This window comes from Lissotriton vulgaris, chromosome 8, assembly GCF_964263255.1.
Source record: "Lissotriton vulgaris chromosome 8, aLisVul1.2, whole genome shotgun sequence".
In the NCBI taxonomy this organism is placed as follows: Eukaryota; Metazoa; Chordata; class Amphibia; order Caudata; family Salamandridae; genus Lissotriton; species Lissotriton vulgaris.
In genome coordinates this window covers 1,001,414,187-1,001,429,216 of record NC_141696.1, presented here as the reverse complement: position 1 = coordinate 1,001,429,216, position 15,030 = coordinate 1,001,414,187, and the positions used below count along the sequence as shown (strand labels likewise).

Genomic DNA, 15,030 nt, shown 5'->3' with positions numbered 1-15,030 from the left:
TTTAAAGTGGCCATTCCACCTGGTCAGTCCTCTTTCCATCCTTTGGGACTGGGAGTCCCTCAGGGCTCTGCGCTGAGCCCCACTTTGTTCAACTTGTATGTGAAACCGCTGGCTGCTGTCGTCAGACAAAGTGGCTTAACCATGACATCGTATGCCGACGACACACAGCTGGCGGTGACACTCAGTGGGGACCCTGAGGTGACTGCTCCCAGGTTCCGCGCAGGGCTTATAGCCGTGGCGAACTGGATGCGTATTAACTGTTTACAGTTAAACGCCAAGAAAACCGAAGTCCTGATTTTAGGGAAGCAGGCGGAACTTTGGGGAGATCAGTGGTGGCCTCCTGAATTGGGGGTGACCCCCATCCCAGCGGCCGAAGTGAAGAACTTGGGGGTTTGGCTGGATTCCAACCTATCTTTCACCAGCCACACAAAGAAGATTGCAGCTACCTGCTATGGTATTCTGTGTGGACTGAGACCAGTCCTCAAATTCTTCGACCCCCCTACTCGGCAACTGGTGGTCCAAGCCTCCATTCTTTCTTGGCTGGACTATGGAAGTGCTCTGCTGCTTGGTGTAAATCAGGCTGAGGCCACCAGGCTACAGAGGGTGCAGAATGCCGCTGCGCGGGCCATTGTTGGCCTCCCGAGACGTTGTTCTGTCTCTGCAGTTCTGACCTCCCTTCACTGGCTGCCGGTCAGACAGAGAATTAAATTCAAGGCTCTCTGTCTGACATTTAAGATTCTGAAACTCTCCTCTCCTCCTGCCCTTGTGGGTCTTGTTTCCCCCTATGTCCCCACGCGGTCTCTCAGGTCGGAATCTCTTCATCTGGCGATTACGTCTAGGTTCAGACTGAGTAGGATAGGAGGTTGTTCGTTTCGAGTTTTGGCGGCTGGATTATGGAACTCCCTTCCTGTCCATATTCGTGCCCTTAACAGCCTGACTCTCTTCAGACGTGCTATAAAAACCCATTTGTTCACCTCTGTTGACTGATCTCTTTTCTTTCCAGCGTCGATTTCTTGTGTTGTGGTACTTGATCAGGCGCCAGGACGCCCCTTCGCTGGGGCAGCTGTGCGCTGAATAAAAGTTATTAACATAACATAACATAACATAACTTATGTCCGCTCCCCCTCAAAAACCAAGGATGATGTTCGCTCTTTTCTGGGGCTGGCGGAGTTATACAGTAAGTTTGTCAGGAACTTTGTGACAAAGACGCACAGCCTGGGCCAATTGCTCAAGGAGAATTATAATTTTTCCTGGTCGGAGGAGACCGAAGTGAAAATCTTAGCCATCAAACAAGATATCTGTGAGGCGGTTCCCTTACATGGATTTGATGGCACTGCGTCCACGGACGCCAGTGACAAAGGACTGGGTGCAGTCCTCTCCCAGAGGTCTTCCGATGGCACAGAGACAACGGTGGGGCTCTCCTCCGATCGCTCACCCCCAGTGGAGAGAATTACAGTGTGATCGAGAAGGAAATGCTAGCAGTCATCTGGGCGATGGAGAATTTCCGACAGTATCGGTGGGGATCACGATTCACGCTCCTCACCGACCACAATCCCCTAATCAAAGTCCTCACATCCAGCGGCAACGTGACAGCCACTCCATGCATCGCCAAAATGACATTGCGTCTGTTGGATTTTGTCTACGATGTGGATACATCCCTGTGCCGCGGAACAGAGTGGCGGATTTCCTGAGCAGGGCAGGAGCCATGGAAGACCCCGTCACATCTTCGGATTGGGACGACTACAGCGTCGCTTTCATGATGGATCATGAACACTTCATCAGTGCCCAGGACTGGGCAGAAGCCTACACGTAGGACACAGAACTCTCCAAAGTCAAGTTGTTCGTCACGCAAGGTAGGCCTGAGAAGAGGCACACTGATGGCAACCTCAGGAAATTCTGGGAAGTCTGCGAGGAACTCTCCATTGGTGAGGTCTCCATAGTGACAAAGTGACAAAGTGACAAAGTGGTGCCCCCGAAGGCCCTATACGACCGCATTCTCCACATCAACCACGAAGGCCACCTGGTCATTGTAAAAGCCAAAAGCTGGATGAAACTGCTGTACTGGTGGCCTGCCATGGACATCCAAGTAAAAAGGTTTGTGAGGGACTGCGCCCATTGTGTCAGGGCTGAAAAAACTCTTGTCACCCTGAGACCCTGCCCCCCCCCCCCCCCCCACCCCCCCCGCCATGGGTGAGTTCTCCACTCCCAACAACTCCTGGGAGGACTTGTCCATCGACATTGTAGGCCCCGTTCTAGACACCTCGGGTACACCCAAACACCTAATCGTCGTCGTGGACCACTACTCAAAGTGGCCAGAAGTCAAAATCCGCGAACCAGTGGATTCTGGCGTCATCATCACCTTCCTCACCACCATTTTCTTGAGGGAGGGAATCCCCAAGTCCATCACCAGCGACAACGGACCACAGTTCACATCAGCCAAGTGGACAGCCTTCACTAACCGAAACGGAATCCAGACGAAGCGCACTCCGGTTTACCACCCAGCGGGCAATGGCCAAGTGAAACGCTTTAACCAGGTGATCATGGCCTCGATCCAAGCAGCCATCAGCGCCGGTAAGAACTGGGAGTCCGAAGTCAGAAACACGGTATGGGCCTACCGCATCACACCCACCCTGACAGGCTACAGCCCGTTTAAGATCCTCAGAGGTAGAGAACCCTTCACCAGAGACAACACAGCCTCATGACCATGGGACTCCAGAGCAAATGTTCCCTGGCCATTGTCCGCAGCAACATAGAGAAGGCACAAAGCATCTACAAGGCACATTACGACAAAAGGAACAGTGTGTGTGAATCCTCACTGGCGGAGGGTGATTGGGTCCGAGTCAAAAAGGGCAACCAGGACTCAAAGGAGACAGCAAGTTCAGTGAGCCCCTGCGGGTCGTAGAAGCATACACCCGCTCTACCTTTTTGAGCGATGGCAAGGTTTGGTCACAATCCAGAATGACCAAGTGCAACAAGATCCTGCAGTGGGGCATGAACAACAGCGATCTAGATGAAAGCCCCAGCATCGCGGGAGCGGCAGCACCATCTACAGACACTGCGAGGGCGGCCGGAACCACAGCCGGTGCGGATGGACAGTCACCCAGAGAGCCGATGCCGTGTCCGCCCAGCCAGGACGCAGACGATGGGGGCATTCCGTGCGAAACACCCAACGCTTCCGGAGAGACCAGGAGGATGGTATGTGGTCAGACGGACCCCGTGGAAGAAAAAAACATGGACCGGAACGCACACCGCAGTGGCTTTGCTGTGATGCTACCGAAACACCTCGGTGACTTTCAGTTGTGAATCAATCTCTCTCTCTCTCTCTCTCTCTCTCTCTCTCTTTCTCTTTCTCTTTCTCTTTCTCTTTCTCTTTCTCTCTCTCTTTCTCTCTCTCTTTCTCTCTCTCTCTCTCTCTCTCTCTCTTTCTTTCTCTCTCTCTCTTTCTCTCTCTTTCTCTCTCTTTCCCTCTCTCTCTCTCTCTCTCTCCTCCTCTCTCCCCCTCTCTCTCTCCCCTCTCTCTCTCCCCTCTCTCTCCCCTCTCTCTCTCCCCTCTCTCTCTCCCCCTCTCTCTCTCTCCCCCTCTCTCTCTCTCTCCCCCTCTCTCTCTCCCCCCTCTCTCTCTCTCCCCCTCTCTCTCTCTCCCCCCCCCCCCTGTGGGCCACAGTTGCAGTTATGTCTGCCATTGTTAAGGGGGAAGATGTGTAGTGTCGTGGTCTAGCTTCCCGAGTCACGCGACCCACCGCAAGTCATTGCGGGAGGACATGAAGCGGAGCAGGCACTCGGGGGACTACGGCATCGCTGCAAGCAGACTGGCTCTCCCTTACACCGCATAACTTGTTAATATAATAAAGTAACTGTTTATAAGCCCCACAGCCTCTGTCCTTCCTTCCTTAGAGGATGAACTTCGAATTTCACAAACTCAAAAAGCCATTAGGACGAAGCTTAGAATGAAATACTCCTGGGGGCTGATGCAAGATATTATTAATAGTGTCTCAATCTTCTGGCTGATTATTAAAGAGAGCGACAGAACCCAATGGCAGGGAAAAGTAACACAAAGCCCATTAAAGTAAGTTTGGGAGGCAGTATGTTCTCCAAGAATTACACAAGTGTCATACCTAAACCTAAAAAGTGCATTATCCTTCTCCCTTTACCCAGACATTTCAACCTCTTCGGGACTTAGCTGCATATTTGTCCTCGTATTTCAAGGTGGAATGGTTCATTTTTGAGGTTTTGGTGCTCACTATCTTCCAGAACCCGTTTTTTCTGGTCACCTCCTGCCTTTGAACTGACTGTTTCCTCCTAAAAAAGACCATGCTTCCAGGGCAAAGCCGTTCAGGAGTGATGATGGGAGGAGTGCAGGTGTTGTTTTGGTTTTGTGGGGGCATGGAGGGCCTTTCCTGTTAAGATGTAGAGTCTTCCTACTATCAGGAGATTAAAGGACGTGTGTTCGCGTTATTGCTTATTTGCATATTTTTATTAAAACCACTGCACCACTGATTGCAACCTTATATTATCTATATTTATGTTCTTCATTCTTTAATCTGATTCGCTTCTTCCTATTTATCAGTTAGCTTACACCCAAGTCTCCGACCAGAGATGTTCAATTGCCTGTTGCTTGTAGTGACAAGTTGTTTGATATTCTACAAGTCAAAATTAATATTAAAGACCAACTGTTCTCTGTTTTTTCTCACAGTGACACTTTTCTTAATTTTTTCAGAAATCTGAGGGAGGCAAAGGATAACGCAGTAGCAGAAAAAGAACGAGCTGTGATCGCTGAAAAAGATGCCTTGGCAAAATATGATCAGATTTTAGAACAGTAAGTACATTTAAAACTCGCCCATCACCAGTTCTGTCTCTTTTAAGGATAACATGCCAATGGGCCAATGTGAAGCATTTGACTTAATTAATCAATATTGATTTCCGCTTCCTCATTAATTGAAAATATGTATTCTGCCAGTATTGTGATGCTACTCCTGTACGTTGGATCGATGTTGTCTTATGGACAATGTAGCCGGTAAATGAGATGCATGTAGGAGGTGGAAGCCAGTGAATTCTCTGAGTTTTGAAGTTATTCTGTCATGTTTACGTGAACCCTTACTGAAATGGGCTGCTACATGTACAACATTTTTCAATGGTGCCAAGTGTGACTCTCATTCCAGTGGTCAATAAGACATTACCTCCACCAAAACCGAATGAAAGGTCTTAGTGATTGCAGCATAAACCTTAAAACTCTGGTTGGTGTTAGTGTGGATGTCCAGAACTTTGCCCTCTCTGTCCAGTAATGGAAAGAAATCAACCAGAATTATCTTTAAAAGCCTTATTTCCATTTCTTGTTTACAATCATTGTTGACAAATGCAATTTCCGACTTGGTGACGTTCCGTTGAGGAAGGATTTTACAATCCTGCTGGATGGTGATGAGGCAGTCCTTCTTGTGATCAGTGTCATGGCCCTGTTTTATTTTCACGTACTCAGCCCGCTGAAAAATATATATTCAAGAGGACACAGGTGCAGCATTATCTATCATAAACTATAGTCTATCATATACAGATGTACATTATGCCTTATTTGAATCGTGTTCTCTCCAATGTATGCTAGCAAGTAGATTTAACGTAATCTCATGCTTCACTATGTGTCTCTTTATCATTTGAGGGTTTACATTAAAAAAAAAAGTGTTCGGGGTCATTTCAAAGCCTATTGGTTTTGGTGTATGTTTTCTAGTGGCGATCTATAGTACCCAGAACATCCCAAAGTGTGAGATGTTTAAAAAGAATGCTGATGTGTTCTGCCAGAATGAGAACGGGTATCCCCATATTCACGATAGCTATTTGCAGATACGTTTTTTTTGTCTAGAATTATCAATGACTAGTTGCTTCAGTGGGCACCATTGGCTTGCGCATAACTGTATATGCCTGTGAGTTTCCATTTTATTAATCAGCAGAAAATGTTTAGAAATTGGCAGCGTAATGTACAGTTTAATTTTGTACGACATTTCGTCTGTTTGTGAAGTGTTATTTTTCCCCACCTTCAGAATGTATGTTGCAATGAGTTTAACAATGTTTGTGGCAATGAGTTTACCTTTACATGCTTTTTACTCTTCCCCACGCTTCATTGCAGTGAAATTAAAAGCTTTCTCTATTTTTCTGAATAATGTTAATTTGTTTAAAATATTGATTTATGTGAAGTTGTTTATTAGATGCTTGAATTGTTGGTTGATACGTTTTAGTTTTATCTCCCTCACCTAGCAATGTTTAAATTGTATGTGTTACCTTGGAATGAGAATGATTCACTGTCAAGCTTACCTCTTGTGTAATCTGCATAAACAAATCCTTTTGAAAATGTGGAAAGTAGAAGGAATGCTGTCCTCCCTGAATGGCGGTTTAGCAAAGCCGCTGGCGAAGCTTCTCGTAAGAAGCGGAGCTAATTCCTCAGTTTCCCGCCAAGTGTGGTTTCGGTGTTTCTTAATAACTTTAGCCAACATCATCTTCTCTGTACTAAGGAGAGAAAGCAAGGTCGAAAGTGTGCAGTCTTCATGGGGTGGGCCTTCATTTTGTACCATCGTTTATGACCGTCCAGCTTGGTAGGCTTTTAGGAACTTAATCCAACGGTGACTGTTAGCTAAATATTGATGGCTTGGGTGGGAGAGGCTTATGGTGTTTGATTTCTCATTGTTAATTTCTGGTAATTTTTTGGTTTAATCAGTATAATACCTTCCTTTGTATCCTTGTATCCTTGTATGCTGTATACATAGGTTGTAATGATCCTAAAGGTTCACCACAGAGACTTTCTTGTATCTCATTTAACATCTTTTGTGTTACTTATGTATGCAGGCAAAGAGTTTCCTTCATAGACTAGTGAGCATAAAACTTGTATAAGTACTTTGGTTGCTACCCTTTGTCTACATTTCTTCTGATTACTTCCCAAACGTCCAGCTTCGTGCAGTGTTGGACTGTGTGGGCCTTTTCCTTTTGCTGTTATTTTCATGCATATTTCTGAATGGAATAGCTTTAAAACGTGACCTGGACTTTGAATGGGAATATCAGTGTGCTTTGTTTCCTTCCCATTTGCCACAGTGTCAAAGCTAATATTTCTATACAGATCTTGAATTTAATATGAGATCCAGGGAAGACTATGATCGGGACACTTTTTTAGGTTTAAAGTATTTTATTGAAGCAGGGTGGGGCAGGACACAATAGGGCAAGGAACAGATAAACCACAGGAACCGCACAATCAGTGCGCATTATACAGCAAGTACAACAATACAGTTACAACTTTGCAAGAGGCTTCATCCGACTCGGGAGCACAGCTTTCGCACCTGTGGTCACATACAAATATACAAATAACTAGGGGGGGGGGAAGGGGGAGGGAAGGAAGGACGGGATGGGGGAAGGAAGAGAAAATCAGGAGAGGGGGGAAAAAGAAAAAAAGAAAGGAAAAAAGGAAAGAGGGAAGGGGAAAAGGGGGGGAAAAGAAGAAAAAAGGGAGGGGTGAAGGGTGGGGAAGCAACCCCGCTCCAAAAACCTACCCAACCAAACAGAACCCCCAACTACCATACCCCAACCCACCCCCTGTACTGTGCCATTATCTACAGCCTCCTCTGCATTCAACTCTCCAATAATCCCCGCTATGCAGTATCGACCCCGCCCGTTCAGACAGGCGGGTCCGGTGGCCGTGTCAGCCTTAACAACCTAAGGTATCTGGGGCAGGTGTTCTCCCGAAACTCGGAACATAACAGGCTATGAAAGGGCGCCCACAGTTCTTCAAAGGTATCAGTATCTCCCAGGGCCACTAAGGACATCTTCTCCATTCCAAGGACATGCCATAATCTATGCAGCCAGCCAACTACAGAGGGAAGCGTGGTAGTGCGCCAGTGTACAAGAATATTCTGCACCGTCGACCCCAGAGCAATCGCGATCTGTCTACCCCTCTTAGACCTAAGGGGATACATCAACCCATTTGGTAACCCTAGCAGAACATAGGCAGGGAACCTCGGCAATTCTATCCCAAAGCATTTGTCCACCTCACCCAGGACCTCTTCCCAATAAGGAGCCAGTAGGGGGCATTCCCACAGGATGTGTGTTAGTGTACCAGTGTTGCCACAGTTGCGCCAGCACGTCCCTGGTATTGCCCTGTCCATCTCGTGCAGTTTCTCCGGAGTGCGGTACCAGTAGGTCGAGATTTTAGTGAAGGTCTCCGTAAGACCCGTGTGATAGGCCGAGTGACGTGCGCGGAAGGAGATATGTTCCCATTCCTTGTGACTCAACACTCGCCCGAGCTCCCTTTCCCACCGTTCCCGACCGGGGCTGTGAATGTGAAAGGATGGGGGCTGCAGCATTTTGTACAAGTCTGAGATCAGTTTAGCGTCCGACGTGCGAGTGATTAACCAGCGCTCATACGCCGTGATTTCCCGGTGTGCCGCATCGCGCACCTGGGGTTGTAATGCCCAATGACGCGCCTGCATGTATCGCATGCGCTCCGCTTCTGGGAGGTCATAATCCCGCCTCAAGTCCTGGAAGGGGACAACTCCTTCAGGGCTGTACAAGTGATACAAAGTGCAGCAGCGGGCCACCCGCCATCGCTCAAAAGCACCCTGCTCCATCCCGGGGCCGAAGTCCGGGTTGCCAATGAGCGGCGTAAAGGGAGAGGGGAAGGTAGTAAGCTCGTACCTGGCAGCCACCGAGTCCCACGTCCGGAGCGGGACCCGCGTCACCAGAGACGCGTAGAGGTTAGGAGGTCGATGGGCCCGCTTCAAGAATGGTATTTCCTGCAGCGTCCTACCCGCCACTGCCTGATCCTGAAACAGCCAGTGCTTATCAGACTCCCACCGGCTCCATTCCACCAGATAGCGGAGTTGGGCGGCCTGGAAATATTTCCGCAAGTCCGGTATCCCCAGCCCCCCAGATTCGGGCGTCAGCATAGCGATGCTCCTCTTGATCCTCGGCCTGCGGCCCTGCCATACGAACCACGCAATGGCAGTCTGTGTCTCCGCAAGCCACCCCGCGGGGGGCTGGAGCGGCAACGCTCTGAAAAGGTAAAGCACCTGAGGCAGGAGGGTCATCTTCACCGCGGCCACCCTACCCAGTAGCGACAACATACCCTTATCCCACCGGCCTAATTCCTCCCTGATTTTCGTGCCCAAAGCCGCATAATTGGCCGTGACCATCTCCGGGAGGGAGGGCGCCAACAGGATCCCCAAGTACGGGATCCGGTCCTTGGACCAGCTCAGAGGGTAAAGCCTCTGTAATTCCGCTCTAGTGGCGTTAGTAAGCGAGATGTCAAGGGCAGCCGACTTCCCCAGGTTCACCTTGAAGCCCGCCACGGCGGCGAATAAGTCCAGTTCCTCTACGCAAGCCGGCAGCGACCTCCGCGGGTCATCTAGCGTCAGAATGACATCATCCGCGTACAGGCTGATCGCATGATGGAATTCACCCATCTTGACACCGACAATATCGGGGTTCTGCCTAACCCTCTGGGCAAATGGCTCCATGTACAGGGCAAAGAGCAAAGGGGATAGTGGGCACCCCTGTTGCGTGCCCCGTTCAATGGGAAAGGGTCGAGAGCTGCCTCCGTTCACTCGGACTACTGCAGATGGGAACCGGTAACAATTGAAGATCAGATGACGGAACTTCTCCCCAATCCCGAATTTGCTCAGGACCTTCTCTAAGTAGGGCCAGTGCACCCTGTCGAAAGCCTTCTCCGCGTCTATGGACAGGAGCATCCTCTCCCCAGGGATCCTGGAAGCCTTCTCAAGGATGTGGGTCACCCTCTTTGTGTTGTCTACTGTTTGCCTACCCGGCACAAAGCCCGCTTGGTCCGAATCAACCATTCCCGGGAGGTGCAACGCCAGGCGTGCAGCTAATATACTGGTGAACACCTTCAAATCTGTGTTCAGCAGCGAGATAGGACGGTAGGACCCACAGGCGGTCCTGTCCTTGCCCGGCTTCGGGATCACGGAAACCGTGGCCTGGAGAAATTCGGAGGAGATGGCACCCGGCTCCGCAAAGGAGTTGAAAAGGCGAGTCAGTAGAGGCGCCAGCTCCTGACAGAAGGTTCTGTAAAACAGAGGGATAAAGCCATCCGGACCTGGGGCCTTGCCCAATTTGAGCCGGGATATCGCCGTGATCACCTCCTCGACACGGATATCGCGCTCCAGATACTGAGCCTGATCCAGTGTCAACGACGGGAGCGGTACTGAATCCAGATAGTCCTCCTCAGCCTGGGCCGAGGGGGCCTCCCCGGTGTAGAGGTCAGCATAAAAGCTGCGAAAGACGTCTGCTATCTGCTCGTCAGCCGTGACCATACCTCCGGTTGGGTCAACTAGTTCCTTCACTCGGTGCTGCTGGTGTTGCACCCTGAGTTTGTTGGCCAAGAGCCGCCCGCACCGGTCGCCCCCTGTGTAATATTTGTGTTTCAGGCGGAGCATCGCATACTCCGCCCGATCCGTATCAAGGGCTGCCAAGAGTTTCCGTGCCGCCTTCAACTGCCTCCAAACCCTGGGTGCCCCTGTCCTGTGATGAACCTGTTCCAGCTCCCTCACCCGCTGGGTGAGCTCATCCCTCTTGAGCTGTCGGTCCCTATTCTCGGCCGAGGAAATCGCTATAAATTCGCCCCGGAGCACCGCCTTCAGGGCTGCCCACTGTGTCGCACGCGAAGTGTCTTCATTATCATTCACGGTCTGAAAATCCAAGATGGCCGCCCGGATCTGGTCCACCACCGACCGCCTGTGCAATAGCGTGTCTCGGAGCCGCCAGACCCCCCTAGGCCGAACCGCCGGCGGCAGAGTGAAAGCGCCCTCCACCGGAGCGTGGTCGGAAAGAGAGAGGACCCCCATATCTGCATTCGAAGCCAGAAGGAGCATTGGGCCCGACACAAGTAGATGGTCCAGTCGCGCATAGGACCTGTGGGCATGTGAGAAATAGGAGTATGCGCGGGTGGTAGGGTGAAGGTGGCGCCACATGTCATGCAAGTCCAGCTCCTCAAGTCGAGTGCGAATCGAGCCCGTAAGCTCACCCAACTGGTGGCGCCGCTGCACAGACCTGTCCAGTGCCGCATCGAAAACCAAGTTCAAATCACCCCCCAACACTATGTGCCTATCAGAGGTGGATGCCACGTCCTCCAAAGCCCTGTGTAAGAATTGGTCCTGATGATCATTGGGGCAGTAGATGGTGCCAACAGTCAGTGCTAAACCCCCCATCTTGATCTTATATACCAGAAGTCTCCCTTTCTGTTCCGCTACCTTGCACACAACCTCTCCCCTGAACCCCCTAGAGAACAAGATCGCCACCCCTGCCGTCTTGGAGGCGCTAGAGGAGAACAGCTGCGTGGGGAACTTGGGGGTACGCATTCTCGAGCAGTCCTTAGCTAGCAAATGGGTCTCCTGCAACAGGCAGATATCCGCCTGTGAGTTTTCCAACAAGGATAACACCGCCCGCCTCTTAACCGGATTATTCAGCCCTTTTACATTGAGAGTGAGCACTTTAAGAGCAATCAAGGAGGGGAATCAGTGGGGCGCATATCAAGAAGCAAAGCCCAGCAGGCAAACACAGAAGGCACCACACGAGGCCTCAAAACAGAGCAATTATGAACAGTCCACTGGCACAGTACAGTCCCCAAACCCCAACACCCCACAACTAGAAAGGCCCCCCCTGCCCCCCGAAATCCCACACAACCAAATCTACACCACCCCCCGCAACAAGCCCCCCCTCTAGGCCCCGGAATCAAAACATCCACCCGCCAGTCCCGTTCCCACACCCCACTTCTCAAACTTTGCAAAAAAGACATTGTCCCAGTCCGGTCCGTAACGGACAAGGCCGTGGTAAATCAGTCTAGTGGACGTCCAGCCACCACCTCCAGCACTCGCCATTCCTCCCCGCCCCCCCCCCCCCGAATCCCAGCACCTGCAAAGGGAACAAGCTAGAGTAGACTCCCCCCGGAGTGAGTTCAGGCCGTCAAGGCCACTTCGCCGTTTGCCGCCACTCTGGAGGCCTCCTGGATGGCGGCCGCCATGTCCGCCCGGATCGTGGGCGAGCCCGGTCGCTCCGACGGAGGAGAGCCTCCCTCTCCCACCTGCTGCCATCCGTCACGAGTGCTTCGCCTCCGCCGCGGAGCCGGGGTATCCGTGTCCGATGCTGTGAGGCCCAGCACCGCGCAGACATCTTGGAGGGACCTGAGCTGGTGCAAAACACCGTTCCATCTAAAAATCAGGCGGAAAGGGTGCCCCCAAGAGTACTGTGTCCCTTGCTCCCGAAGGAAGTCGGTAGCGATTTTGAATGATTTCCTCTTCTGCAGCGTAACCGCGGATAAGTCCTGAAACAGGGTCACAGGGTGGTCCCGGAATCGGAAAGATTGCTGCCCTCGTGCTTCTCGTAGGATCCGCTCCTTCAGGGGAAAGTCTGGGAGGAAAGCCAGAATGTCCGGGGCGGGCGCCGTGGCTCTGCGGGGGCGACCCACCCGATGTGCTCGGTCTATGCGGATCCGAAAGTCTTCCGACTCCCCCAGGATCGCACGAAAGAGGGCCACCAGGTATGCAGTCACGTCTTCACCCTCCTCGCCGGACGGCACTCCGCGGACCCGGATGTTATTCCGCCTGGACCGATTTTCAAGGTCCTCGGCGTGGGCCTGCAATTCAATCTGTTGTTCCCGCAGTCGCAGGACCTCCTGTTGCAGATGGGTGATCTCCTCATCCCTGGAGTGACCCGCTTCCTCCACCGTGTTCACACGTTCCCCCAGGGAGTCCATCTCTCTCCTTACTTCACGGACCTCCCCGGCCACCTCACGCTTGAGCGTTTGAAAGTCCTCCCGTAGGGAGCTGAAGAGCGATTCAAGAAATGATCTCGTCACTGGGGGTTCTCCGCCATCTGCACCCCTGGCCGGGGCTGGGGAGGTCGTGGTGGGTTGGGTTCCCCCACTGCGTAGGGCGCCGCGTCCCAGCATGTCCGGCAAGGTTCGGTCGCCCCTTCTCTGTCCTCTAGCGTTCGACATTTCAGCTGAGTAGAGGACGTTGAGGCTTACTGTCCAGCAAAGAGAACAGCCGTACCGGCGCGGCTATACACCAGCCGGGGGTAGCGCCACACAGAGAGCACTAGGAAGGCCGAGCTGCCAGGCCGGAGTTCACAAAATGGCTGCGCCGCGACATCGAGAGGCCAACGCCCAAGATGGAGGTTCCTTCTCTGTCTCTGGTCCGGGATCTAGAAATCCGGCCGGTGGGAAAACTCGCGGTGCGATGGTCGCCGGGGCCCGCAATTCCAGGGGGAGATCAGCTCCAGAAGCCCAGTTCCACTGCTCCACCGCCGACAGCTGGCCGGAGCAGCCTCTCAACACAAGCCCCCTCAAGCCGCGCTAATTCCAGGAACGTGGACATCAACCATTTGCTTTCCTTGGAACATTCATGTTTATAATACTGGCCACATAACGACAAAGAACAATTCTTTATGTCCTGCCCCCTCCTTCCCCCTTGTGATTTTATTGTATATATATTGTGTATATAAGTGTCACTATATGCTTTGCACTAGTCACTTTGATCACCACAGTCACGATTCACGAATTTGAAATATCTATCATGAATTTAGTGGAATGAAGTAATTCCAATGTATGTTTTTTCCTTGTTTTTTAATTTATATAAAACAACTTTGCTTCAGAGAGGTTTTTTGTTTTTTGTCTCTTAAGCTGTTTCAGCCTTACTTAAAGCAATTTATTTGTCACCCAACAGAACCAATTGTTTGTTAATCATATATACCCAGGTTCTGAGGGACACAGGGTCACCCCTTTTTTGTTAAAACCCTCAAGCCGCGGGCCGGCGTAGTAAGACAATGCCGGCTCCGCCTCCGCCCTTCACCTCCGCTCAGCTCCGCTCCGTACCACCGCCGTTGGGCAACTCCGTTCCGCTCGCGAAGCCGCTGCCGACTCCCACTCCGACAGTACATGCACTGCTGCGGGCTTCACACACAGGAGACAGAGTGCTCCGTCAGGCTCCGAGGGTCGGGAGACTCGCGGCTTCCGGCTCACACACAGGCCATTCAGCGGGCTTCGGCCCAGGCTTTACCGGTCAGAATCGCACCCCCGACGGTGCAAACCAGGCTCAGCAGTCGCTCCACACCTCTACCGGGGGCACCAGGCTCATTCGCCGCGTGATCCGGGGGGGAATCAGCGGTTACGAGCGGTGCAGGAATTCAGGGGTCCGGGAGCTCTCGGCGAGTGCGACCTCTCAGCCCGCCATCTTGGCCACGCCCCCCCCCCCCCGGGACACTTTTTTAAACCATAAACTGCAGACTATATCTGATCTTGCATCCAACATGTACTTAATAGTGCCTGTGCAGGCATCCCCAGAAGTATGAAATGTTGAGCCAAACCACTGTTCAAACCTGAAACCTAGTGCTGCAGACTTGCACATCTTCAAAGAGTTAATTAATGAACTGATTAACATTTTTAAGAGAAGATTATTGATGCAAAGTTAGTGTAAACTTCAAGAATGATCCTGGGGGTCTTTTAGCACTTGGTCTTCTAATAACCATAAACGTGTAATTATTCAGAAGCTAAAGACCTGCCCAGGTAAAGTGTAGCTGTAATGTCACTATGTTATGTTGTTAGGTTAACTATGTGTAGATCACTCCTCTTAGCAAGAAAGGCATCCTGGCTCTATTAACAGGCATATAGATACTATACTAGCTTGTCTCACATCGGTAGCAAGTATAAAGACAAGTCTCCATTGATTTCAAAGTCACCGTAGATCTGTACTAAATTGAAAGGACAGTGGCAAGTTGTTTCTCAGATGAGAGGCCTCGATCTTAAAGGACGTGCCACCCAAGCATGTGTAGCTGTACATTTGTATGATCAGAAGATTGGTATCTGTGGAGCATAACATGTGTGCAGGGCAATAACATCGAAATTTAGTTTGGAGGAATACAGGGCCAACCCAGTAAATGGCCCTAGTTCACCAAAAGAGTGATTTAAAGACAACACTTTTGGGAACAGTATGTCTGTGTAACCTGTCCAAGGCAGAAGAGACCAAGGCCAGATTATGAAGGGACAAAGAC

At 51.1% G+C, this 15,030-nt stretch overlaps 1 protein-coding gene across 1 annotated transcript in view; it reads left to right on the top strand.

Annotated features, from left to right (window-relative positions):
* Positions 1-15,030, top strand: part of PIBF1 (progesterone immunomodulatory binding factor 1) — a 797,165-nt gene that overhangs the window by 236,674 nt on the left and 545,461 nt on the right. The window contains exon 10 of the mRNA XM_086933412.1: positions 4,718-4,816. Within this exon, the coding sequence (XP_086789538.1) occupies positions 4,718-4,816 (99 nt within the window). The remainder of the gene's footprint in view (positions 1-4,717; positions 4,817-15,030) is intronic.